Source organism: Sprattus sprattus (assembly GCF_963457725.1).
Source record: "Sprattus sprattus genome assembly, chromosome: 14".
Taxonomy (NCBI): Eukaryota; Metazoa; Chordata; class Actinopteri; order Clupeiformes; family Clupeidae; genus Sprattus; species Sprattus sprattus.
Window position 1 is genome coordinate 5,880,191 of NC_137912.1, and position 24,620 is coordinate 5,904,810.

At 45.6% G+C, this 24,620-nt stretch overlaps 1 protein-coding gene across 1 annotated transcript in view; it reads left to right on the forward strand.

Moving 5' to 3' along the window:
- Positions 1–653: 653 nt before the first annotated feature.
- lrp6 (low density lipoprotein receptor-related protein 6) overlaps positions 654–24,620 on the forward strand; it is a gene marked incomplete at its 5' end in the record, with an annotated part of 65,207 nt that continues 41,240 nt past the window's right edge. Inside the window, 4 exon segments of the mRNA XM_080851475.1 lie at positions 654–708; positions 3,866–4,268; positions 22,798–22,995; positions 23,937–24,133. Of these exon segments, the coding sequence (XP_080707601.1) occupies positions 654–708; positions 3,866–4,268; positions 22,798–22,995; positions 23,937–24,133 (853 nt within the window).

The window sequence follows — 24,620 nt, forward strand, 5'->3', positions numbered from 1 at the left end:
CATGACCAAATGCTGATATCGTAGACTACACTTCAAGTAAGCATCTCATTTATAGCCTATGCTTAATTTTAGGGAATCAAACAGCGCGCCGTAGGTCATAGGGGTATGTTGTCCTCAACCGAAGCACCAACGCCGTGAGAAACTAGTCCCACTGGAATGTGTTTTTTTTTATGCTCTCAAACAATTGTTGTAGAAGCCCACATTTCCCCCATTTTGAAATGTGAGATCCTCCTCGCAGTGTCGGTTGGTGTTTTATTGGATCATCACGGAGTTATTTGTATTTGACTTACACACTCGTCAAGGGAGTGCGCGTGTAATCAACTACAACAATAGCCGGCAGTAGAGTGTTTTCGGAGAAAGAAGAGGAGAGGGATTGGGGAAAGGGGGGAGGGTTGGCATTTTTCCTCCCAGCGGAAGGAGACGGATTCGAGAAGCAGCGTGTTGTTGCGCTCAGGCACCAGAATGAGAGCTTTGGAATCGTAGCGCCACCGAGCCTGAACCAGTGAAGAATGGAGCCGAGAATTATTATAGTTACATTGTAACCGGCCCGAACGTTAATATCGTTACAATCCTTTAAATCCGAACGTGGAAAAGGACAGACATGCAACCCCTACGCTGAAGAGGAGCGGCAGGGGCAAGAAAAAGGGGGAAAGATGGGCGCCGTGCTACGGAGTCTGTTGTTGTGTAGTTTTTGTTTGCTAATACGGGGTGAGTTTTGATCTTTGTACGTGTCCTCGTAAAAAAAGTTAAAGGAGCGCTTTATTTATAACAAGGAAGTATTTTGCAAAACGTCTTGTGTGCAAATGAAATGGGCCTCGCGTACGGGGTTGCATGATTGCTGGCAAGACGCTATCGCTACTGTAGCAAATAGACAGAGAACCCAATATAGCTATTAGCGGTGGGTAGCCAGTTAGCTATTATGCCTGCTAGTATGTTGAATACATGCACGCATTAAGCTAGCTTGCTATCCAGTTTCCATTTTGTATTTGGTTTACTACCTTTGCTTTACGTTGTGATGTTCTCACCTTATTGCGCCTACGCATAATTTATATCTTCCGTTAATAATGTTATCTCTTATTGGTAGCCAATTGAGCTATTGTTTAAGCTTGCCATAATGGACTTGGTAGCTAGCTCCTGTTAGCAGACAACTTGAGTAACGAAACAATGCCAAGTCCTCTTTGATTTTGCTTTTTAACAGGGACAGATTTAAAGTGTTGTGTCCAGAATGGTAAACGGTGCTTCAAATATCAACTTGTTTGGCATTGCCTTAGGGGTTTTCTGTGCCAGCAGAAGTGTACGTTAACGAGTAATCACTTGGAAGGTCTCATTTGTTCTGAGGTCAAAGGATGGCGTGGCTTTCGTAACTTTTTTTTTGCAATCCCTCCGAGTTCACCCCAAGTTCCACGATCACATATTTCAGTTTGGAGTTGGCGAAGTGGTGCAGATTTATCACGTTTGCAAAACACTAACTTACATCCAAATCCAGGGTCAAAAATGTAGCCATGTCTTTGGCTGGCCAAATGATCGAACTGCTTATCACTCTAATCAATATGTTGATGGCATTTAGGACCAACAACGCAATCTCTGTCAAGTCATGGGTTACCCAGATTCACTTTTGTGGTCATCAGTGTAGTTTTTTCAGATTTTCAAGAAGCTACTTGTTTTAAGAGTGTCCTTTGTTTACTAACTATTACGCGCAGGTAGGGTAGGCTACTCTGATTTGTGTTGTTTTTGCGTAGTGTGTATGGTCCCAAGAGAGTTGACCATTGTTAGACATTTCCTAGGTGTGTTTTAAGTAGGCTTGTCTAGTTGTATGTTTTTTGCCAAGGAAGGAGAAAGTGAACAACTACAAGACATGGAACTTTTTGGGAAGTGATTTGCTTTGCCTAAAAGGTTATTTAAAAACAAACAGACAGAAATGATGCTAAGAATTTGTGTGGGTAGAAAATAAACAACTATGTCATTCGGAAAGCTGCCTTTACTCTCCAGCTATGCTCTGGGCTGTCAGAAGGAACTATTGGCCAAACATTTGTGCCTAATATGTTGCATAAGTCTGGTCACTGAGGTTATCAGCTACGGTCTTTGTGCTGATTGACAGCCTTGCACATCTGGTCGCCACATTTAGGCAGCACAGAAACATTGATGTTAACCCGTAGGAAAAGGACTTTTGTAGCCATTTGTCGTCCATGTGGGAATTCAGGGTAGGCAGTCTGTATGTGAATGTAGGAAGTGTCTGCACCTCAATAGTAGACTCCCCAAAGGGAATGTGATAAAGCTAGTGTGATTTGCTGAATATTATCTTCTGAGTACTGACTTGACATGATATTTGGACATGTACACCAAAAAGAGGCGAAATATTAAGTGTCCTGAAAATGGCATTTTCCCTCTATTTACTCTTGGCAAAGTGAAGTAGTAGTCTTGGATAGACTTCAGTCGGCTGTGGCGGTGTTCTGTGCGTTTATAAATATTTGCAGAAGGAAATTCCCCATGTATTTTTTTCTTTTTTTAGTTTTTTTTTTTTAAGAACCTGCCAGTCGGACAGAGGCTAGGAGCTTAAGGTTGACCTTGATGGTGATATGGTGGTTTGTGGCGGTTAATGTGTCAAATTGGGTTTTGACTTTGAGCCAAGTGTCTGGTAAAGCCCGACACCTACAAGCTACAGAGACGTGGGGCCCGGTCCCTTGAGGCTTTTATGGTCCTGCTTTATTGCTGTGAACTGAAGTGTTGGCAAGCTGCCTAAAAAATCAACCTGTTCACTTTGAATGTAAGTTTAAGAAGAAACATAGAATTTCAGCTGGATAAGTGGTGAAATATAGCAAATAGAGTAGTATTACAAAAACAACCAGTTTTTTTAACAGACCATAAGCAGTTGGGTTTTACAGTGTACCCAGTTTTCCTCCTTTTTTTTAAGCGGCACATAGATTTAATATTGTCTTTATTGCAGTGAAAATGTTTCATTAGGCCAGATTTTTCCAACAGCTGATTGAAGCTATGCATAAAGATTTGTATTGTAAACTCTGTTAACCCGTGGTCCCAACTGCTGCATTTTTGAAGTAATGTTTGCCCTTCCTTTCAAGAAAGCAAGTCAGCTGTGGTTTTAGCAGCGGTGCAGAAGGTTAAACCTCGTCTACGTTTCCTCTTATCAACCTAGGGTTGGTTTCCCGAAACTAGTATTGAGCAACCACCATGGCCACTAAAAGTGAGAGAGTTTGAAATTATAGTCTCCCCATCATAACCACATTGGTTGCTCAATGCCGCTTACAGGAAAAGCACCTAGGCTCTGTTGTGGCTGTTGGCTGTGCTTTGATGGTGTAGGTTGAGTCTCGTCTGTGCTTCAGTGTTTAAAAAAAAAAAAAAAAAAAACTGGCATCACCTATTTCAGGTGAATGGGCTGTAACTCAAACAGATGTTGGTCTCCAGCCAAAAGTCAGGGAGTTCTCCAGTAACCTTTGTGATATGTTTGCCTGAGAGAAGGTCTGTTCATCACTGCTTACTCTTTTTACTTGTGTCACCTCTTAGCCTGAGAGAAGGTCTGTTCATCACTGCTTACTCTTTTTTCTCGTGTCACCTGTTCGCCCTGCCTCAGTACTGAATTGCATATCAGACCTTCGCCAAGGTGTAGGGGCGACAGTGGTACAGGAGGTAGAGAAGTCAATCATATAATCAGAAGGTTGCTAGTTCGATTCCCTGTCGAAGTGTCCTTGAGCAAGACACTGAACCCCTAATTGCTCCTAATGTGCAGTGTGCCATCAGTGTAAATGTAAAATGTGTATACATCCTTGAAAGTTGCTTTGGATAAAAGTGTCTGCTAAATGTAAATGTCACGCCTCTTCTAACTCTGCTTTGGCTTTCCCCTCCTCTAAAGGAGTGCCCCTCCTCCTGTATGCCAACCGGCGGGATCTGCGGCTGGTGGACGCGTCGCAGGCTCGCGCCAACGCCACGGTGGTGGTCGCCGGGCTGGAGGACGCCGCCGCGGTGGATTACGTCTACAGCCAGGGCCTGATCTACTGGAGCGACGTCAGCGAGGAAGCCATCAAGCGCACGGTCTACAACCACTCCGGGGGACCCAATGGCCCCCAGGTCACTGTGGTCTCGGGCCTGGCCTCTCCGGACGGCCTGGCCTGCGACTGGTTAGGGAAGAAGCTTTATTGGACGGACTCGGAAACGAATCGGATAGAGGTGGCGGAGCTGGACGGCACCCTACGGAAAGTGCTCTTCTGGCAAGACCTGGATCAGCCCAGGGCCATCGCTGTGGATCCTGAGAGAGGGTGAGTGCAGGATTTATTTAGCTTCACAGAGTGGGGCCCTGTGTATAGGGTAGCATGGTTGCTAACGACTGCTGTGACGAACACACCCAAGAACCCTAATATAGCTGCAAGCTGGGCTATATGCTGTGAAAGTGAGTGGTGTGTTTGTGTTGAATGTCCTCGTTTGGTGGCTGCTAATTTACTGCTACGTTGTTGGAGTTGTATCCTCCATGATATAGGGTTTTGACTGAGTTAAACAGCCTGTTCTTTGCAGGCGCTTGATGGGTTTGTGGTGGAAACGGAGATAGCCTAGCATGAATAGGGAAGTCTGTGTCTGTGTTTGTCTCTGGCAAGGAACCAGAGCGCGCGCGAGGGCAGTCAGTGTTGGCAGCCGAGGAATGTCTTACATCGGCTAGAGATAGAGGGGCTTCTGGAGCGACTCGGGGAGGGCCAGAAGAACGATAAACACACAGGGGGGTCATGGCCAAAACTCTCCCAGGTCTACTCGGCCGTCAGCCGCTGTCAGTGACCCCCCCCATGAGAGAGGTCCTCGACCGGCCTGGAACTGTTTAGTCTGCCTTTGTTGTGTTTGGGAAGACTTGTTTTGACGGTCTCCGGAGCTCTCTAGCACATATCTTTCTTGTCTTGAGTAGTTTATTTATACATAATTTTTTTTTCTCTGTGCTTAGTATGGGAAATCTTATTTGAGATCCGCTGAACTGTATATAACTCAGTGGTTGTAGTTCTTGTGGGTTAAGTTACAGATCATAAATTTGTGTGTTTTTAATAGACTGTTTGGAGAAGGAACATTTCAGCAACCAAAGCTTAGGTGAAGCCAGGAGTAACTACGCCATGATGACCTGTATTTAGGGAGGCTAAGAGAACGAGATGAAACGGGTGGGGGGGGGGGGGGGGGGGGGGGGGGGGGGCAGGATACCTTTTCCCTTGAATAGATCCCTTTTCTCCTTTCCACTGAGAGGAAAGGCTGGCATATTCCTCTTTTGTTAGAGTAGATTGAAATCTGGGACTCACTGTAGCACAACAAAAGCCATTCATGATCATTTGACCAAGTCTCTGTCTCTCAAGTCTCTCTCCTGCACTGACTCATACCCCTAAATCATTCTTTATCTCCTGTTTCATCTGCCATGAGCTAAATAAAATCTTCCCCGGACCGAGACTTATGGAGTTTTTCCATTGGCACTTTTGACCACGACGGGCTGTGCTGAGCCTCATTAGCATTTTCACGACGAGTTCAAGGCACCAAACTACGCCACGCGCGCTTATTTTGGACCCTTCTCCTAAGCTGGGCGAAACCGCGCCGGGTCCGCCTCCAAATGCACCACATGGAGTTCTATCTCTTTTGTGATTGGCCCAGTCATTATTTAGCCCTTACCATAGTGTGTCTGTATTTGTCACAATGAGGGAATGCATTTATTTTGTTAATTCAGAGTCTGCCCAAAGACACTCACTGTGTTAGAAATGTCAGTGGGCAGTGAACCATTTGCTATTTTTGTTATAGTAACAAATATTTCCAAATCAAACTTCTTAACCAGATTTGCTTCATACTTGTCTTGATATAGCTAGCTGGCAAGCTAGCCAACATAGAATAAGAAACAACTAACAGTAATGTAAGCAAGGATTTGTACTTATGGAAATAATATATTGTCATTTCCTGGAGTTTTATAGTGTTTTTCCCTTGCATTTCACTTTGTCAAAGTATGCACACTAGTCTCCCTGTAACTGGTTCTACTATTCCAGTGATGTCCAATAGTTATTCAGAAATGCAATTGAACAGGAACTGTTTCATTCAGGCCCTTTGCATTCACTGAAGCCAGAGGACGTATCCTTCTAGTGTTCTGTATGGGACACTCAGACGGGATTTATTCAGGCAACATACCTCCATTCCCTACACCTTTTCATGGTCTGGCTTCACAGTAGGATGGTTTATCCCAGTGGTTCTTTACCTTTTTGTAGGTACTGAACCCTGCAAGCTTCATCAGTGCATTCGCCGAACCCTTCGTAATTTGAAAAATAAAATATGATTTCTTCAAAACGTATAAAAACGGCCCGACATTGCTAGTGTGAACCGGGCTATACTGCTTGTGTCTTGACCCCTGCCGAACCCCTGAGAGTGGCTCAACGAACCCCTGGGGTTCGATCAAACCCAGGTTAAGAACCACTGGTTTATCCTCTTCACATCTGCAGTGTAGTTATTGTGTGTTTACTTCTCTTTGTTCCTTGAGGTTGTGGCCATCTTGATATTCATTTTTTTGTTGATGAGGCTGCATTCTTGAAGGCTTTACGAGTCTCAGGTAATGTGATGCAGCCAACCTGGCAGACACGCATCTGTTGAATGGGGATTATTGCACGTTTGATTTTCCACTCCTCCCTTTTTGTGGCTTTATTCGGAGTCAAGGAACCGTTGTGTTGTTCCCTATTTAAGTGGATCAAGGAGTCTGTTTGTTCTTAGTAATGTTGAGTACCTTGTACTGCAGCTCTGCTCATCTTATAAACCCATGAGCAGAGACTATTGACAAATAGACAGCAGGAGATGATTTGTTAACAAAAAATAGTTGTTGCATCATTCATCATTAGGGTTAGGAATCACAGAGTAATTAACGATACAATACTAGCACGTTATGTTGCCCATGATAACTATGGTATAGCTACAGCGATTCTGCGATGCTTGATACATTGCAAGACCCGTCATCTACAATACATCATGATTTCTGTGTAACTTAAGTAGAAAAAATACCCTTAAAAAGGAGTTATGCATTTATTAACCGCATTGTGGTGTCAGTTCTCACACTGAGATCAAATGATAAATAACAGAGTGCATACATGATAACGTATTACAAGCAGATATATTGTGATTGATCACGGTATCGGTTTTTCACCCTATCCCCATGTGTCATATCAGAGCAGGATATATTTTAACCTGCGTTTAAAATTGATCCTTACCCTTACAGCTAGACTAGCTAGGAGTTTATTTATTTTGTGCTGACTGCCCAGATGCAATTCGTGGGATTGACCAAATTGTATTTTCTCAGACGTATCCTACTTTGGCCAGAAAATGCTGGGTGACATTGCAATGTTATGAATGGTGATTGACAAGGTTCAAAGCCATGTGGTTCTTGCAGTTCTCCACACTTAAGGGTCTAGTTGTGAGGTGAAGCAGTACTGTGACTTGACCTTTACAATTTGGGGCACAAGGATGCCAAATGGGTTTGTGGTGATGCTGATGGCCAGTGGCTGATGGTATGTCTAAGCGTCTTCATTTCAAAGGGTTAACAAACTAAAATTGATGGATTGAATATACTTTTATGTTATGTTTTTGTTCAGTCATACTCGTCAATTTAAGTGTTTGTTTTTGTACTAGTAGTACTGTACTTGGTTGATATTTGTGCAGAAAGGTTACAGCACTGAAAAACAGAACAGATGGAAATGGACAACCCCTTCTCCTGCATTGCAATATGTGGTCAGAGTTTACATAACTATAGCTATCCTCCACAACCCTGCACTGTACAGGACAATTGCACCATGCGAATAATTAAAAATTGTCTTTAGCTTTTTGACTCCCAGGCACTGGTTTCACACACACACACACACACACACTCTGTGTGTAAGTTCCGGGGGCTTTCCCCTGCTGAATGACCCCCTGAGTATGACGAATCAGTCAAGGGTCTTGCCTTTCACTCGACAGCCAGTTAGCACAGGCCAGGTGACCATGCATGTAACCTGAGCAGACTCACAAAGACAGGTAGTGAAACCAGAGAACACACCGCGGTGGGTCACACTGCCCTCCCACTCTGACTCACACACACACACACGCACACACACACACACACACACCTTCATCCCCGAGCCTCTCCCCTAAAGGGTCTGACCAAGGTCGTGGGATGGCTGTTGGCAACACACAAACGGTCATTGTTCCCGTCCAGGTATTTTGATGACCTGCACTTCAGAGGTGCATGAGTTACAATGATGGGAAAGTACTGAGTGGGACATTTCAAAGCCTTGTAAGAAACGTGTTGAATCACTTTGTTTATTTAGCTTATTTATGTTTATTTATCTTTGCCTTAGTTTTTAGACGGTTGAAAACATTTGGTTTTGGTAAGATTACAATATCCATGATTGGTGACTGGAAATATATGTGTTTGAGAGGCTTCTCTGTGCACATTGCTGTTTTTGTTAATGTCCTATAGAGTCATCGTATGCCTCCTACATAGGTCTATATAGATCTTGACATGTTACTACCCCTTGACCATATTCAGATTTCCGCTCTTTGTGTGATTGTGTGAACCTTCTGGTCTCTAGGTGATATTCATATATGAACCTTCTGAGTTCCAGGTCTCTAGGTGATATTCATATTATATGAACCTTCTGAGTTCCAGGTCTCCAGGCAATATTCATATATGAACCTTCAGAGCTCCAGGTCTCTAGGTGATATTCATATATGAACCTTCTGAGTTCAGGTGATAGGTGATCTTCATACATCTACTTTGAAGTATAGCTGTGGGTGCATTGCTCCAGGTGCTTTGGTTCAAATACTGTGAGAGCACCCCCCCCCATCCCCTTGGGGAAGCAGTGGGAAGATGGTGGTGTGTGTGGATCCTTTGCTGGCTGTGTGTCTTGTTGTCCTTCACACTTTTTGCCATCACTCACTCACTACTCCAATACATTGAAGATTGTTTGAAGCCAGTTTGGGATTGAAGCCATCGATGAGTTCTGTTAGATATGATGAACCTTGGCAGGTGGCCAAAATCAGGATTGGAAACCATTGTCCAAAGCCAAGACTTGACCCGTCTGATTGACTGCATACCAGGCAGCGATTCAGATGTAGCAGCTCCTATTACCACAGACAGGCAGTCGATCAGTATTGACGGACTGGCACGAATCCTAGCCCTAGCAGTGATCCAACTTTGGCTTTTTTTTTTAACACAGAAACATAAGAAGGTGCAGAGATTGTGGGCAAAGACATGGGGATAGACAGAGACTAGCGTAGGCTTTGAGTTTCCAGAGCCCGAATGGCTGCTTCTGTCTGATGCCAAGTACGGAGAGAGGGCACACGAAATCACCAGTGGTCACAAGTGATGCTCCTCCTGACGTCCTCTCGATCTCTCTCTCGACGCCCCCCGCCCCCCCCCCCCCCCGAAATCTGTCCTCCTTACGGCTCTTCTTCATTCAGTTTACCATAACCATGATAAGGCACGAAAGAGTGCACCAAATTAGCATGTAAATCCACTAGGGCACAGATAAAAGGGTCCCTGTAATGTATTCATTAGTTTTATTTAAATTGAAGAGATGCTGTTCTCTCTCTCTCTCTCTTTTGCCCTCACACTTTCTCTCCCCCACTCTCTCTCTCTCCCTCTTCTCTCCATCTGAGGGGGAATCGCCTAGTTTATTAACACAAGCCATTCTGTTTTGCTTTTTGAAACTTGGATTGATGTTTGCAATTAACACCATAGTAAAGATTCCCTTGGAAGTGTAAATAGGGGTCTGGTACAGATTTCTTGCGTTGAGAGGTGTCCGCGTTACCCCACTTAAGCTATAATAAGGAAACACGGCCAACCATCGCTGTTAACGATCACTGTATGACTTTTTTGTTAGGGGGGAAACCTAGTAAATAAAAAAGTTACTTGATCAAGCAAGTGACGGAACATAATTTGGGCCAAAACCCGAATTGATTTGAGAATGGCAACAACCTCTGAGCTGCCACCTCAACTGGTGGCACAGAAGGCATGCAGGGGTGTGTGTGTGTGTGTGTGTGTGTGTGGTGTGTGTGTGTGTGTGTGTGTGTGTGTGTGTGTGTGTGTGTGTGTGTGTGTGTGTGTGTGTGTGTGTGTGTGTGTGTGATCAGCTGTCTGTTTAACAGCAGATGCAGGGCTGGTGGGAGTCACCAGTCAGCCAGCAGGGTTCTTGCAAGGGACTGGACGTGGCTGAGCTCTGATCCCGGATCAGCCGTGTGACCCAGCGGAGAGAGAATAGCCATGCAGGCATGGTGGGCGGCGGTGGCGGTGGCTTCCAGCGGCGCGTTGGCAGAGCGTGGAGAAAAGGAGGCGAGCAGCGCTGTAATTACTCCATTGTACAAATAGCTTAGCGAGCTTCCGATTTAATCAGGCAGCCCGCGGAACGGCCCCCCACTGAGACAGCCTGCTCATCCTGCCCATCCATCCCTCCATCCCTCCCTCTGTACCCCTTTCCTCCCCAAACTCTCCCCCCAACCCAACCCCCCCTCCACCTACAACAATGACTATCAGCCTCCCCCACTGTGTGTGTGTGTGTGTGTGTGTGTGTTTGTGTGTCTGGATAGCATGCACAAACATGCAAATTCAGCTTCCGCTTTGATTTAGGCCTTTTGGTGTGGAATCTGTTTTATTTACGCATGAAATCGCATATTGAGACAGCTTATTTTTTTTCTTCTCTCGTGCCTTCGTCTGGGTCTCTCTTCCCCAGGTTTTTCAGGATCTTGTTTCGAAGAACTGCTCCATGGTTGCGTGCTCTCAACAAAGGTCCATTGTTGTTTGCCCAGATGTTTTTAGTCAAAGAGCCCACCCCCCCCACCCCACCCCTTTTTCTTATGCTGAATCTATTTCTGTTGTAAGATATGAGGGCTAAAGTGCGTTATGCTGGCTGACCAAGATCTATTGCAGGGATTTCCATCTGTTTATTGGAAGCGATTTCACGCTGGTTGCTTGGTGTAAAGGAAAGACGAACAGGATGAAAATAAACCTACTTACCTTCTGTTGTTTCCGTCTAATCATGACAATGAGGAACACATCCCCGGATTCCTAGGGGGTAAAGGAAATTCTCGGGGTACCATTACAGGATGGGATCAAGGTGATTTAGTGTTTATAGCACGCTACGAGACTAAGTGCGGTAAACAAGTCTCGGAAAATGCTAAGGAAAAAGGACTGACGTTTTGAGTTAAGACCTGGAAAAATTGTGATTACTCCAATATGTGATTTGTGGACATTATTTCACTAAAACTTAACTTAAATTGTATTGAACTGAAAAGAAAAATCCTCAGTGCTGATACTTGGACGTTGGCAAAGAAGAAATTATTCTCCGCTACGCACTTAATCACAAGTGCTAGCTCCTCCCAAATTCTACCTTTCGTCTTGTGGATTAGATCATTCTGTTAGTCAAAGCGAAGGGATATGGTGGTATTTCTGTCTGTGCTTTCCTGACTGTCGTAGATCACCCTCATTCAAGTGCGACAGAGCATTCCCTAAGCCTTTGGCCTCTTGAAAGGCCGTTGACGTATGGCGCCAGGATTATAAACCTTAAAACCATGACTTCACTCGGCTTGTTATTTCTCTGTTGACTCTGTGTTTCCCTCACCTGCGTTTTGAGTTTCGTTTTTTTGGTGACTAAGATCGCCTTTATTCTCTCGCTCTCTCTCTCTCTCGCTCTCTCTCTCTCTCGCTCTCTCTCGCTCGCTCGCTCGCTCGCTCGCTCTCTCTCTCTCTCTCCGCCTTCAGGTTATCCATCAAGCATGGTGCACACGTTTCCAGAGCTCAGGCTCCCACAGGGGCTTGGGAGTAGACTTTAGAGACTCTTTGTAACCTCTAACCATGGGCTGTATTGTTGAGGCTTTTCTGAGACTTTTTCTATTCCCACTAAGGCACTTTTTCTTATTTTCCATTGCATACTTCCTACTATTTCCCATCCCCTTTCCCCATATTTCTTTGTCCACAGTTTGCCATTGGAAGCTTTTATTTTTATCTTATAAAGTACTGGCAGATATTTACATGGGATGATGGCCAAGCCATGTTGGCATTCTCTAGGCCTCTCTTTTTTCTAGAACGTTCTCTTTAGCTCAATCTTGCCCTCTCATCCCCTCTCATCCAACCCCTCTGCTTTTTTGGCATCTCGCTGTGTCTCTCACTCTCTTTTTCTTTCTCTTGCACTCGGTCACTCCATTTTTCTCCGTCTGCCTTGATACTCTCTCTCTCTCTCTCTCTCTCTACCTCTCTCTCTCTACCTCTCTCTCTCTCTCTCTCTCTCTCTCTCTCTCTCTCTCTCTCTCTCTCTCTCTCTCTCTCTCTCTCTCTCTCTCTCTGGAGAGAACCAAAGATAAAGTGAGAATCTCAAGTCTCAGAAAGAGACTGCTGAGAGAAGGTAGAGGGGTGGGATGGTGAGCTGATGGAATTCCTGCAGGCGTTTGGGGGGGGGGGTGTTGTGGGGGTGGACTGCTGGTTGGGGGCTGGCGTGTTAATGGGGCTCGGCGGGTGTCTGGCTCACACGTGTGCCACCCGTTTGATCCCCCTCTGGAGGGGCCGAGGCCACAGCCTGCCCTCTGCGTGGTGCGCCGTTTACTTACGTGTGCTCCCGCATGGCTAGGCACACACAGTCAATGCATACATGCAGTCTTGCTCTCTCTCTCTTGCTCTCTCTCTCTCTCTTGTGTTCTCTCTCTTGCGCTCTCTCTCTCTCTCTTTCTCTTTCTCTCTCTTGCTCTCTCTTGTATTCTCTCTCTCTTGTGCTCTCTCGCTCACTCTCTCTCTTTCACTCTCTTTCTTTCTTTCTCTCTCTCTCTTGCGCTCTCTCTCTTACTCTCTTTCTCTCTCTCTCTTGCGCTCTCTCTCTTACTCTCTTTCTTTCTTTCTTTCTTTCTTTCTTTCTTTCTCTCTCTCTCTCTCTCTCTCTTGCGCTCTCTTGCGCTCTCTTTCTCTCACTCTCTCTCTTTCTCTCTCTCTCTCTCTCTTGCGCTCTCTTTCTCTCACTCTCTCTCTTTCTCTCACTCTCTCTCTTTCTTTCTCTCTCTCTCTCTTGCGCTCTCTTTCTCTCACTCTCTCTCTTTCTCTCTCTCTCTCTCTCTTGCGCTCTCTTGCGCTCTCTTTCCCTCACTCTCTCTCTCTCTCTCTCTCGCTCTCTCTCTCTCTGTCTCAGTATGCATACACATACATTCACAAGCTCTCACAAATTTGACAGACAGGTCTTAGTTTCCACACACACACACACACACACACACACACACACACACACACACACACATCCAAAAAAGCCCTGTGAAGCAGCCAGCGCATGGAAAAGTAATTTGCGGGGCTCTGCACCTTGGGAACAAATGGGGGAAGTTTCACTGCTTGTTTATTTGTCTGACTCACTGGTTGTTCACACCGCAGATGGGCTACAAAATGTAGCCAGGACTCTCTTGGCAGGAGGGTGTGTGTGTGTGTGTCTGTGTGTGTGTGTGTGTGTGTGTGTGTGGATGGACCCGGCCACAGCGAAAGGCCAAATTGCGTAGTTTTGTGAGAGACTGGAGTTGTTTGCTCACAGTCGTCTTGGAGGGTTAACTCACCAAACATGTTTAGTCTGGCAGGTAGAGTTACCCTCTCTGTTACACGCTTTCCGCGTTTAAACGTTCTGTTGCACGCCATTAGTTGTGGCGTTGCCAAATGTTGGCCATGACTCCTCACTCAGCAGTGGATATTTATTTTCCTTCCCACATTTGGTTGAGATACTTTGTAGACTTCTTGAGTACTGAGTCAAAAGCACAGTCCTCGAGGTTGTAGGAGAACACTTATTTCTCAGCAGTGGCTAGGGTCATTATCTTGTTTTTAACGCACAATGTTGCCAAACAAAACATGGACCATTCATATTAGGTTTTTTGATCTTGTATTAATCCTCCCCCAAGCAATTGGTGCACTCTGTCTGATATCTGAGGACTTGTCAGCTTCATGACGGACTGCCCAAAGCGTCTGGCAAGAATTCATTTATTGCTGATTTGGGGTTCGGGTTACATTTTCACTCCATTTATTTTGGCACATCATTGAAATTCTTGATTGGCCGGTCAATTTTTTCCTGTACCCTTTGCCTATTTTGGGGGGGGGGGGGGGTTGATTTCTCACAGCTGTGTGGATGTTGTATGAAACCTAATGTCCTCCTTGAATAAGTTCGGTGTTTCGCAACATGTCTGAAACACAGATATGAAATATGTTGATTTCTATCAGCATTTCGTGAAGGCAGCAGTGGATGTCTGTGTCGTGTGTTGGACGTTTATCTGATTTGTCAATCTGTTGATATTACTCAAAGCAGGCCCAGTCACTCTCTGGTTTTTGGTCTGGCATTAGTCTTGCTTTCTTTCCAGTTAGTGAGAGGGTTTGTCGTACTGCTAGGCCTGTTGCTTTTACTGGGCCAGGGGAACTTCTCTGCCACATCTGTTTAAGATTCCGTGTGGAACCTATCCAAAACCTCACATCTAATTGGACTTCAACGTAGCCCTCCTCACAGAAACGTGTCATTCAAAGACTTTAGTAGTGACTAGTGTGATGTGATTTACCTTAAATAAATCTGTCCCTTTGTTTACCAACACGTTACTTTAAGGCTGTTTTCACACTTGGTCTGTTTTGCCAGTCCAAACCCAAGTGTGATTATTCGCCCTTCCCCCACTGATTTCTTCTTTCGAAACGCATTATTAGGGTGCGAACCATGGTCTGTTTAGGTCAACGGGCATCTTTTATCTACCGCCACAACGTAAGGAAAGAAAAAGCTGCACCCTATCTTTTTTTTTTTTTCCTCATCTTTTTGTTAATTTGGTCATTTTCACTCTGCCATAAATGATGCATACTATTTGGATTAGTAGGTTTTTGCAGAGACAAGATGGCCATGCAACAGCTTTACTTGCAGGGTTAGGGTTACCCAACCTGCAAACTTGCCGCTTAATGTCACTCTTTGAAGAATGTTATGAAAATTGCATGTTTATAGATATTTTCACCGTTAATGGTTGGATTAATCAGTGATCCTAAATAGAGTTTGCTTCCTGGTTTTGGATCAAATAGCTATCACACCAAATACGAACCACCCTGTAGCTCATGTGAACCAGATCCCTGTTTTTTGGGGGACTCGGAGTGGTCCCTTGGTACAGGTCCAAGTTCAAAAAACATCTTTCACATCTACGAAATGAACCAATGGCTCAAGCGGACAGCCTAATGGTTACTCAACTAATGGTTACTTAACTAATGGCTCAAGCGGACAGCCCCGCACCAAAAGCCCTTGTTTGAACGCACCCTTTAAAGTCGTTGAAGCAGTAAACTGTCCCGAATTGCCAATGAACTGCAATATCTCTGTTTTCTGTTGGAACTTGTTTGTGTGTGTGTGTGTGTGGGAGACTGTGTGTCTTCACAGGGCTCGCAAAATCACCAGCCCGGTGTCTCAAGACAGTCAAGCGTTCCTGTCTGCCTACCAAAAATCTAGCATGTCTGGAGGGCTATTGGAAATTACGCAACAATTAGGTCTGGTCGAACAATGTATTCGTTTCTGGTTGAACTGGAGGCATTCCATGAGGGGGGGGGGGGGGGCAGTGTTGTATTGGTCCCTCGAGAAGTGGGTATACTCTTAATTTTGCATTTGTTTTAAGCAGCACAGCACAGGATAAATGCCTTTGATAAGTGGGTATACGCAATGCTGACTGAAAAATAAGTGGGTATACTCCGTATACCTGTGTATACCCTGGACTACACCACTGGGGGGGGGGGGGGGATATCCTGGCACCCCCCCCCCTCTTGGACTCGTAGTATTCACTCCATGTCCCATTTCTCACACAGAGGATTCTAGTCACCTTGATCAAAAACGGTCTTTTTTTTTTTTGTATGTGGTCTTGTCTAATTCACTTTGGACATCTATACAAATCTGAAGAACGCCATCCCCGAAGGACTACCGAGGATTTAGGCATTTGCTTTTGCTGCCCTGCTTTAAAAAAAAAAAAAAAATAGTAATTGGTACATTTTCCAAACAGAGGATCCATTCTCGATCCATTTATACAAATGTATTAGTTCAGGAGACAGAGGGCCTCTTGCGAGAGTCCCCTCAGAAATCCAGGCAGGATCGCATCACTGGACGCGGTTCAACATAGCTGCTGAATGCTCCAGGTACCAAATACAATGCGTCCCTTGTGGCTTGGGGAGCTTTTATCCCTTCGCGCTCTGCTAAGATTTCCCCATAGTTGCTGGAATATCTTCTGCAATGTGTTGCTTCTTTAAGAAGGTCAGAGTTGAAACCCCTCAGAGATTGGGGCTATTCCACAACTTCTTTTTTTTTATTTTTTATTTTTTTAACTATGAACAAAATGAACAAATGACCACTGAAAACCAGCTCAGCCATTCTTACATTCCTGAACTCTGAGGGTTTCAGTTCACTTGACAGCTCAACTGGATGTGCGACCTTATCTTGTGTCTGACTGGAGACTCTTCCAGTCAGATATCTTCAAGTCTTGATGGCAATCAGATGGAATGCTTTGACAGAAAATGTCACTGACTCGGTTAGCAAGAGCAACAAACACTGTGTGCTGCTTCCCTGTCACACGGATATTCCTGGTGACACTTTAAACCCCATTTTTGTGTCAGAAATATGAGCACATCCGGACTTTTCATGTGAGCGCACACACCCACACACACACCGATAGTCTGTGTATCTGATGTTTCTGGAATAGTTTCAGCCATAGCCAAAGCATCTTCATCTTCACTACCACTCAGCACATCACTAGCCCAAACGTCTCTCAAATCCTGGGACTGTTTTGGGCCACGACCCCAACCCCACCTTCCTAGGTAATGATTGCTTGGTCCTTCCCACATGCAAGAGCCGCCACTTTAAGTGTAATTATCGGGGTGCCTGCTCATGTAAGACCCCACCCTGTGTCCGAAAATGGAATATTTCTGCAGCTAAACTTTAAACGCTTAGCACAAGGGATGCCAAGGTTCTGTCATCAGGCACCTCAAGCACAGATAAATACCCTACCTTTCTCTGGAAGTCAAGCACAGATAAATACCCTACCCTTCTCTGGAAGTCAAGCACAGATAAATACCCTACCCTTCTCTGGAAGTCAAGCACAGATAAATACTCTACCTTTCTCTGGAAGTCAAGCACAGATAAATACCCTACCCTTCTCTGGAAGTCAAGCACAGATAAATACCCTACCCTTCTCTGGAAGTCAAGCACAGATAAATACCCGACCTTTCTCTGGAAGTCAGGGACTTTAAGCACAGATAAATACTCTACCCTTCTCTGGAAGTCAAGCACAGATAAATACCCTACCTTTCTATGGAAGTCAGGGATTCTCAAGAACAGATAAATACCCTACCCTTCTCTGGAAGTCAAGCACAGATAAATACCCTACCTTTCTCTGGAAGTCAAGCACAGATAAATACTCCACCTTTCTCTGGAAGTCAGGGACTTTAAGCACAGATAAATACCCTACCTTTCTCTGGAAGTCAAGCACAGATAAATACTCTACCTTTCTCTTGAAGTCAGGGACTTTAAGCACAGATAAATACCCTACCTTTCTCTGGAAGTTTCAAGGCCTCAGCTAAATAAATAACTAAATATGAATGTAAATATTGTCAGAGGAGTAAAAACACTGAAAACCTATTTATGTCCTCAGATTGGCCCACAACTCCCTATTTGTTCTTGGTGTGCTGTTTCAGAAGCCTTCAGTAGGAACGTTTAGCGTTCCCAGGCTGACTGGGCTCCCATGAGAACCCAAGCCTTAGGGGAAATGAACGTCAAGGCTTCTTTTTTTTGGTTCTATTCCGTCTCCACAGTCACAACGCGCCCACCCTCCCCTTTTTATGAATCTGAGTTTGATTTGCTGTGCGTCATTTGTTTCCTTCATGTCTGATGTTCCCCACAATGGTTGTGTGTGTGTGTGTGTGTGTGTGTGTGTGTGTGTGTGTGTGTGTGTGAAAATTCTTCAGGGTGTTTTTAGGGAAGTTTTTTAGTTTTTCGTTTTAATCCTGTCTGTCAGATATCCCACATCCGATTAGTTTTCGCCCCTGGATGCTCTCGGGAACATCTTCACATAAAAGAAAAGAAAAAACTCCTAAGGGATACCTTTTCCTTGGCACCTCCCCATAGGCCTAAGAGTCTATATTGGAAGCTTTTTTTGTTGTAAATCCCGACGTCAAAGCACCCATCCAGGCATGACGGTGATGGTACAGGTAGTGCACAGAGAAGATTGATTTCCACGCCATATGTTTCCTTGATCGGCACCTGTGATGCCGTGGCAGTGGCCCTGCCAGCCAACCGTGTGTGTGTGTGTGTGTGTGTGTGTGTGTGTGTGTGTGTGTGTGTGTGTATGCAAGAGAGAGACTGGTGGTGAGTCAGACACTACAGTGTGAGCGCTCTGTCTCTCTCTCTCTCCCTCTCTTTCTCAAACACGCACACGCACTTGTTGCCTCTGAAATGTCTAGACTTGTCTGTGCACTGAATGCTTGGGAATGGTTGACCAAAAAACTGGAAACTCTTCCTGTGTGTGTGTGTGTGCTGCTCCTCTTTGCACCAGTGAAGTTCCCCCCCCCTGGTTTTCTGTCTTTCTTCATCGAAGATGGTGGGGGGGGGGGGGGGGATTGGGTGCTCAGTTGGTGATTTTGTAATCACTAAAACATGGTGTTACAAAAGAACAACCAGAAAAAAAAACCGGCTGACTGGTTTACATGAGAATTCAAATCCTGTGTAAACTCTGACTCCAGGAGATGATGTAATATTTGCAGCTCTCTCGGTTCCCTTTGTTAGTCCTTGTTACGCTCTGTTCCTGGCCCTCAGGGAACTGAAGTTAGATCCATAACCTCATGTTGTGACACCTCACCCGCTTTTCATTGGAGGTCAGGGGAAATGGAAACTTCATGCCTTCATCTTTGGAACGAGCACATAAACAGTGAAAAGGAGCGCACTTTTTTTATTGTTAATAACTCTCTAATAAGTCGTCCAGTAAGTTGTTATACCTGAAATAGGTAATAGCCTCAGAAACATTGAGCATTCCTGTCTGCTGTATTACAGAAACAGCAGTGTTGTTTCTTAAGCTGGTTCTGGTCTGAATAATACTAGTCTAAATATAGTTCTATGGCATTGTGTGCCATTTAGAAAAAAAAATAGGCTGTCGGTATAGCCTCTTTTGGTAGGCGTAGTTCATGCTGGTGATGGGGGTGGGCGGTATGATGATTGTCTACAGTATTGCGTCATGCCACCGCAAGAATTTTGCAGTACTGTCAATACTGGGATCTATTGTAAATGCATGATATAAAGCATTCTCCCAATCAGCTGGGCTGTTGGTAGTGTTTGCAAGTTTTTGCATGCCTTTTAGGTAGTTGGCTTACTAGTTTTGGAACAGAACTCCGTATTGCTGCTATAATGAAAATATTATTTTGATACCTTAATCTTTCTTCATCTTCTTATTCTTTGAAAGTGGAAAGATCTATACTGGAAAGATAAAATAGTACTAAGTGTATAACCCTTAGATAATAACACACCACGATTTCATACTAATTTAATCCCTACAGTTGAAAATACCTTGATAAAGATTAGAGTCCATATTGCCCACCCATAGCTGTGGTGTTGCTCATATTAAGGGTGCCCCCTGCGTTGGCCCTCTCCTCTGTATCCCCACTGCAGTGTGCTGAGGCAAGGGCTCTGTCCCGCTCCTTGGCGTGGGCCCTCTCCCGCTCTATGGCGTGGACTCTCTCCTGCTCTATGGCGTGGGCCCTCTCCCGCTCTGTGGCCTTGGCCCTCTCCCCCTCTATGGCGTGGGCCCTCTCCCGCTCTATGGCGTGGGCCCTCTCCCACTCAATGGCGTGGGCCCTCACCCGCTCTATGGCGTGGGCCCTCTCCCGCTCCTTGGCGTGGGCCCTCTCCCGCTCCTTGGCGTGGGCCCTCTCCCGCTCCTTGGCGTGGGCCCTCTCCCGCTCCTTGGCGTGGGCCCTCTCCCGCTCTATGGCGTGGGCCCTCTCCCGCTCTGTGGCGTGGGCCCTCTCCTGCTCTTTGGGCGTGGGCCCTCTCCTGCTCTATGGCGTAGGCCCCCTCTCCCGCTCTGGGGCGTGGGCTCCGTCCTGCTCTATCTCCACAGCAGTGTGCTGAGGCCAGGGCCCTCTCCCGCTCTATGGCGTGGGCCCTCTCCCCCTCTATCCCCACAGCAGTGTGCTGAGGCCAGGCTGGAGTGATGGATAGGGAGGCTGAGACGGGCACGGTGGAAGAGAGGATGGAGAAACACTAACCCCTCCCCGCTCCTTCTGAGTGTAAAGAAGGGGTGAAGGGAGAGGGGCAGGATGAAGAGATAGTGTTGGATGTATTGTTAGGTTTTGAGAGTTTGAATAAAGGTTTGCTATAGAGCTGCTGGGATTGGGACCACCTTCCAAAAAAAAAAGGACTACTACTTTTTTAGAAAGTTGCTCTCAAATGTATGTGTGTGTGTGTGTGTGTGTGTGTGTGTGTGTGTGTTCGTGTGTGTGTATGTAAAATGTCCGTATATTACTGTGATTGGGAAAGTCTTCAAAACACTCGAGCACTGCTGTTGTTGCCCTCTTGTTTCTTCAAGTACAAGCTGTTGTTCTCTTCACGGTTGTTTGTCTGGCTTTCAGATGACTCGTGGTTTGTCTTTGTTTTGTAACCAACTGGCCCTTCAGTAGTGTGTGTAGTCATGAGCTTCTGACGGTCCTGGTTCAGTCGTCTGCACCCCTCCAGTGTCTTGTTCTCCCTCCTGTTTCTGGGGGCACCCTTGGACTGCACGTCTGTTACCTGTCTTGTCACCAAGGCTTGTGACCAGATGTGTGTGTGATCAGATGTGGTGGAACATGGATGAACATGTTGTAGTACACGCATCCCCTGGAGGTGGATTGAGAAACAACTTCAGAACAAGCGGCATGGAGGCTGCGGACTGTGGTGCTGGAGGATTTGGGGTGTGTGTGGGGTGTGGGGGTGTGGGGTGGGGAGGATGTGGTAAAGGATCACAGTCCAGCTGTGAGGGCTGTCAGTGGGCAATATGAGAAAACAAAAGTGCTGTTAGCACAGCGGTCTCCCCTCCCCTTAAACCCAGCCGCCCGTCCACCCCTCCCCCGCATGGCCATGACCGAGCCCTTTGTGCCAGAATGCAGGAAAACACAAGGAGGGGGATGTGTAAATGTACCCCCCCCCCCCCCCCCTCTCAAACACACACACACACACTATATATCCTCCGTCTTCACATAGTCCTGCTTTCCTCTGTGGCCGCTTGTGTCCGCAGAACAGTCATCTAACACTTCCTGTAAGTTTTCCACATTCTCTGCCCCCATCTCCCCAACTACCCCCTCTCCCCCCTCCTCCCCATCTCTCATTCGTCCCCCCGCCCCAAAACCCTTGCTCCAGAGGGGGCTCATTAGGCCTACCCCAAGAGGGTAACAAGTTTGCTGTGAAACCTCTCCCCAGTCACTGCTTTACTGCCCCAGAGCTCCAATGTGTTGTGTGCTTAAGCCAGGCTAAATGGACTGCACTGGACTGGGCAGAAGGGAGTTTAAATATGTATTGCAGATGGCCATCGGTGGGGAATTTGAGGTGGGAACCCTTTGAACATTTTGGTGTCAGTTGTTGCTGGAGTTCTACGGTGGTTTTTATTGGTGTAAATTAGGGGTGAAAGATGTTTCTGTGTTTCCAATGTAGTGTGACACCAACAGTCAGTTGTTTTATGTGAATTTGAGTGAAAATATTGTTTCCATAAAATATTCACCCCTTTTGTGTTTTTTGTTTTTGTGCGGGACTTGTTGCGTGGCAACAGAGTGTTTGCTCTCGACAGTTTGAGTCCCGTCAGTGACGTTCTAGCCGTCTGGGGTGAAATGCCTGTGTGTGTGTGTGTGTGTGTGTGTCTGTCTGTCTGTCTGTTTCTCTGTCTGTACCCTCGAGTCTGAAGTACCGAGCCCATATCAGATCGTCAAAAATATAAGTCTGTTGTGCCTCTCCTGGGTAGACATCTCTCTTCTGTCTCAGCCTGTGTATTGTATGTGTGCTGTGTCTCCATATGGACCTTGTTTCCTGCTCTCTCCCGCTGTTGTTAAGTCAGGATCTGACGGGGGAGGGGGGGGGGCATTGCGATGCATGACGCCGCAGCGGCAAGCCTTTGGTGTGAAAGGTCAAAGTGCACGGTTCCCCTGCAGGCCCCCGTGGCCGGCTGTTTTGAAGAGGGCCTCTTCCTCGTGTGTGTGTGTGTGTGTGTGTGTGTGTGTGTGTGTGTGTGTGTGTGTGTGTGTGTGTGTGTGTGTGTGTGTGTGTGTGTGTGTGTGTGTGTGTGTGTGTGTGTGTGTTTGTGTGTGTGTGTGGAAGAGGGCCTCTTCCTCTGTTGGGATTACCCCACGCACTGACAAACAGGCAGCGGGATGTTTGCCGTGGGACACCCTCACTTGCTTTCATTGCTCTTCCTGCTGGGTAGTTAACTCAAGCAGGTCCCTTTAAAAGAAACAGGCCGATCTGTGCACTTTAAGACACAGTTCTCTAACACTTAAGGGAAAGCATACCTCCATAGCAGTCTGAATGTATGTGTCTTAGCAAATGACAGGCTCATATACAAAAACATGAATGTGAATTAAACTTTGCTCCACCTATTGTTCTGGAGGTGAATTGCTTTGCAACACGGGCAACCCTTTAGAAACCATGAATTGATACGAGTAAATTTACACAAACAGTGTGTGAAGCCAAAGCCACCGCTGCAGAAGCATGGGCCGGCCTTTAGTTTTAAGTGCATAGTCCACTTAAATGGGGCCTAATGTGATATTGTAAGATGGCAGACATTTAGTTCCTTGTCTGTCTTCTTCAGGTACATGTACTGGACGGACTGGGGGGAGATCCCGAAGATCGAGCGGGCTGGGATGGACGGCACGAGTCGACAGATGATCATCGACAGCGACATCTACTGGCCCAACGGACTGACCCTCGACTACGACGAGAAGAAGCTCTACTGGGCCGACGCCAAGTTCAACTTCATCCACCGGACCAACCTTGATGGCACCTTGAGGTAAGAGCAGGGGAAAAGCATAAACACTAAGCGCGACTTCATTTTATTTAAGCAATAAGCCCCAAGAGGCTCCGCGTCGTGCCTTACAACTCCCCTTACCTGTTCTAAAATCAGCGCAAACCACGGACTCGCGGGGCTTATTGCTTTTCTAAAACTGTTACTACAAATATTTGATATGTTTTCATTAAATAAAAACAATTCAATTTAAGAAACAACAGTTTAATGATAAACCGTCATTCTTCCGCCATTACAAAGTATAGTTCCTAAATAAATCGTTGCCATGCAACCCTTGAAATAACGCAACAGCCAGATGGCAAATTTGCCTTGCCATTCGCTGCGCAGTAATATGGAATGTTATCATAGAATGTTATGAGGTCAAATTGTAAGGTAATGCTGGATTTTACAACGGCTTTTAGCCAATCACAATCAAGGATTGGAACAATCCGTTTTAGAAATCTTGTTTTGCGGTTGTTTGCTTCTACTGTGATCTGCACTGCTCTGTTAAGGGCCCTTTAAAACATAACTTATGTTAAAATATCAGTGTGCTTTTCAGGATCGTCGTCATTGTAGAACAATACTTATGCAGCTGCTCTCCACTGAGTGCCTTTTAAAAGAACAATACATGCTCCCTGTTGAAATCTCAGTTTTGTGATTTCGTTGCTGAATGAAAAACGGTCTTTGTGAGTGAAACCACAGGGCTTTGTTACTGAGAAGTATATGAAGTATATGTTCACTCACTTGGGTGGTGCTGGCTGCTGGTTCTGTGTTTGTCATTTGATAATTACCTCCTTGCTTTTTTTAGGCCTTGGGCACTGTAAAGCACTCTGAGACAATGTTAATCAATGGAGCTGTATAAGGAAAGTAGACTTCAATAAAATGCTATTTTAAATTATATTCTGTTTTTGTTTGTTTGTTTGTTTGTTTGTTTGTTTGTTGTGTAGGGAGGTTGTTGTTGGAGGTGAGCTGCCGCACCCCTTTGCGCTGACGCTGTACGAGCGCACGCTCTTCTGGACCGACTGGACGACGCACTCGGTGCACTCCTGTAACAAACAAACAGGAGACGACCGCCGGGAGATCCACTCCAACATCTTCTCCCCCATGGACATCCACGTCTTCAGCGCAAAGAGACAACCAACAGGTATGGCCTGGGATTCATACCTTTGCCACCTTCAAGATAGATAGATGGATGGATGGATGGATGGATGGATAGATAGATAGATTCTTTATTAACCCCGTGGGGAAATTCTGGTATCTTGCAGCTCTCTCATATTTACAATAATTACTAACAATATATACAGACAATATGAAACAACACAAACAAACAATACAATTCAGCTATGTACAGTGTAGGATACATCAGCCTCCAAGCTTTTGCTAATGTTTTTGCTAATGTGCAAATGATGCTTATCGTTCCATTTGTTGGACTGCTAAGTCACTTTGTCATAAATGAAGGACAGGCAACACACAATACAGGAGACATTGTAAAAATATGCACACAGCGTTTTGTTTTTATTTGGTTTAGCTTTTCTTTATTTTTGTTGCTGCTCGTATGTGCTAAGCACAGCCAAGCACTCCTACATTCCACTCCAACCAAAACAACTAGCTGAATGTGCCTCCATATTTAT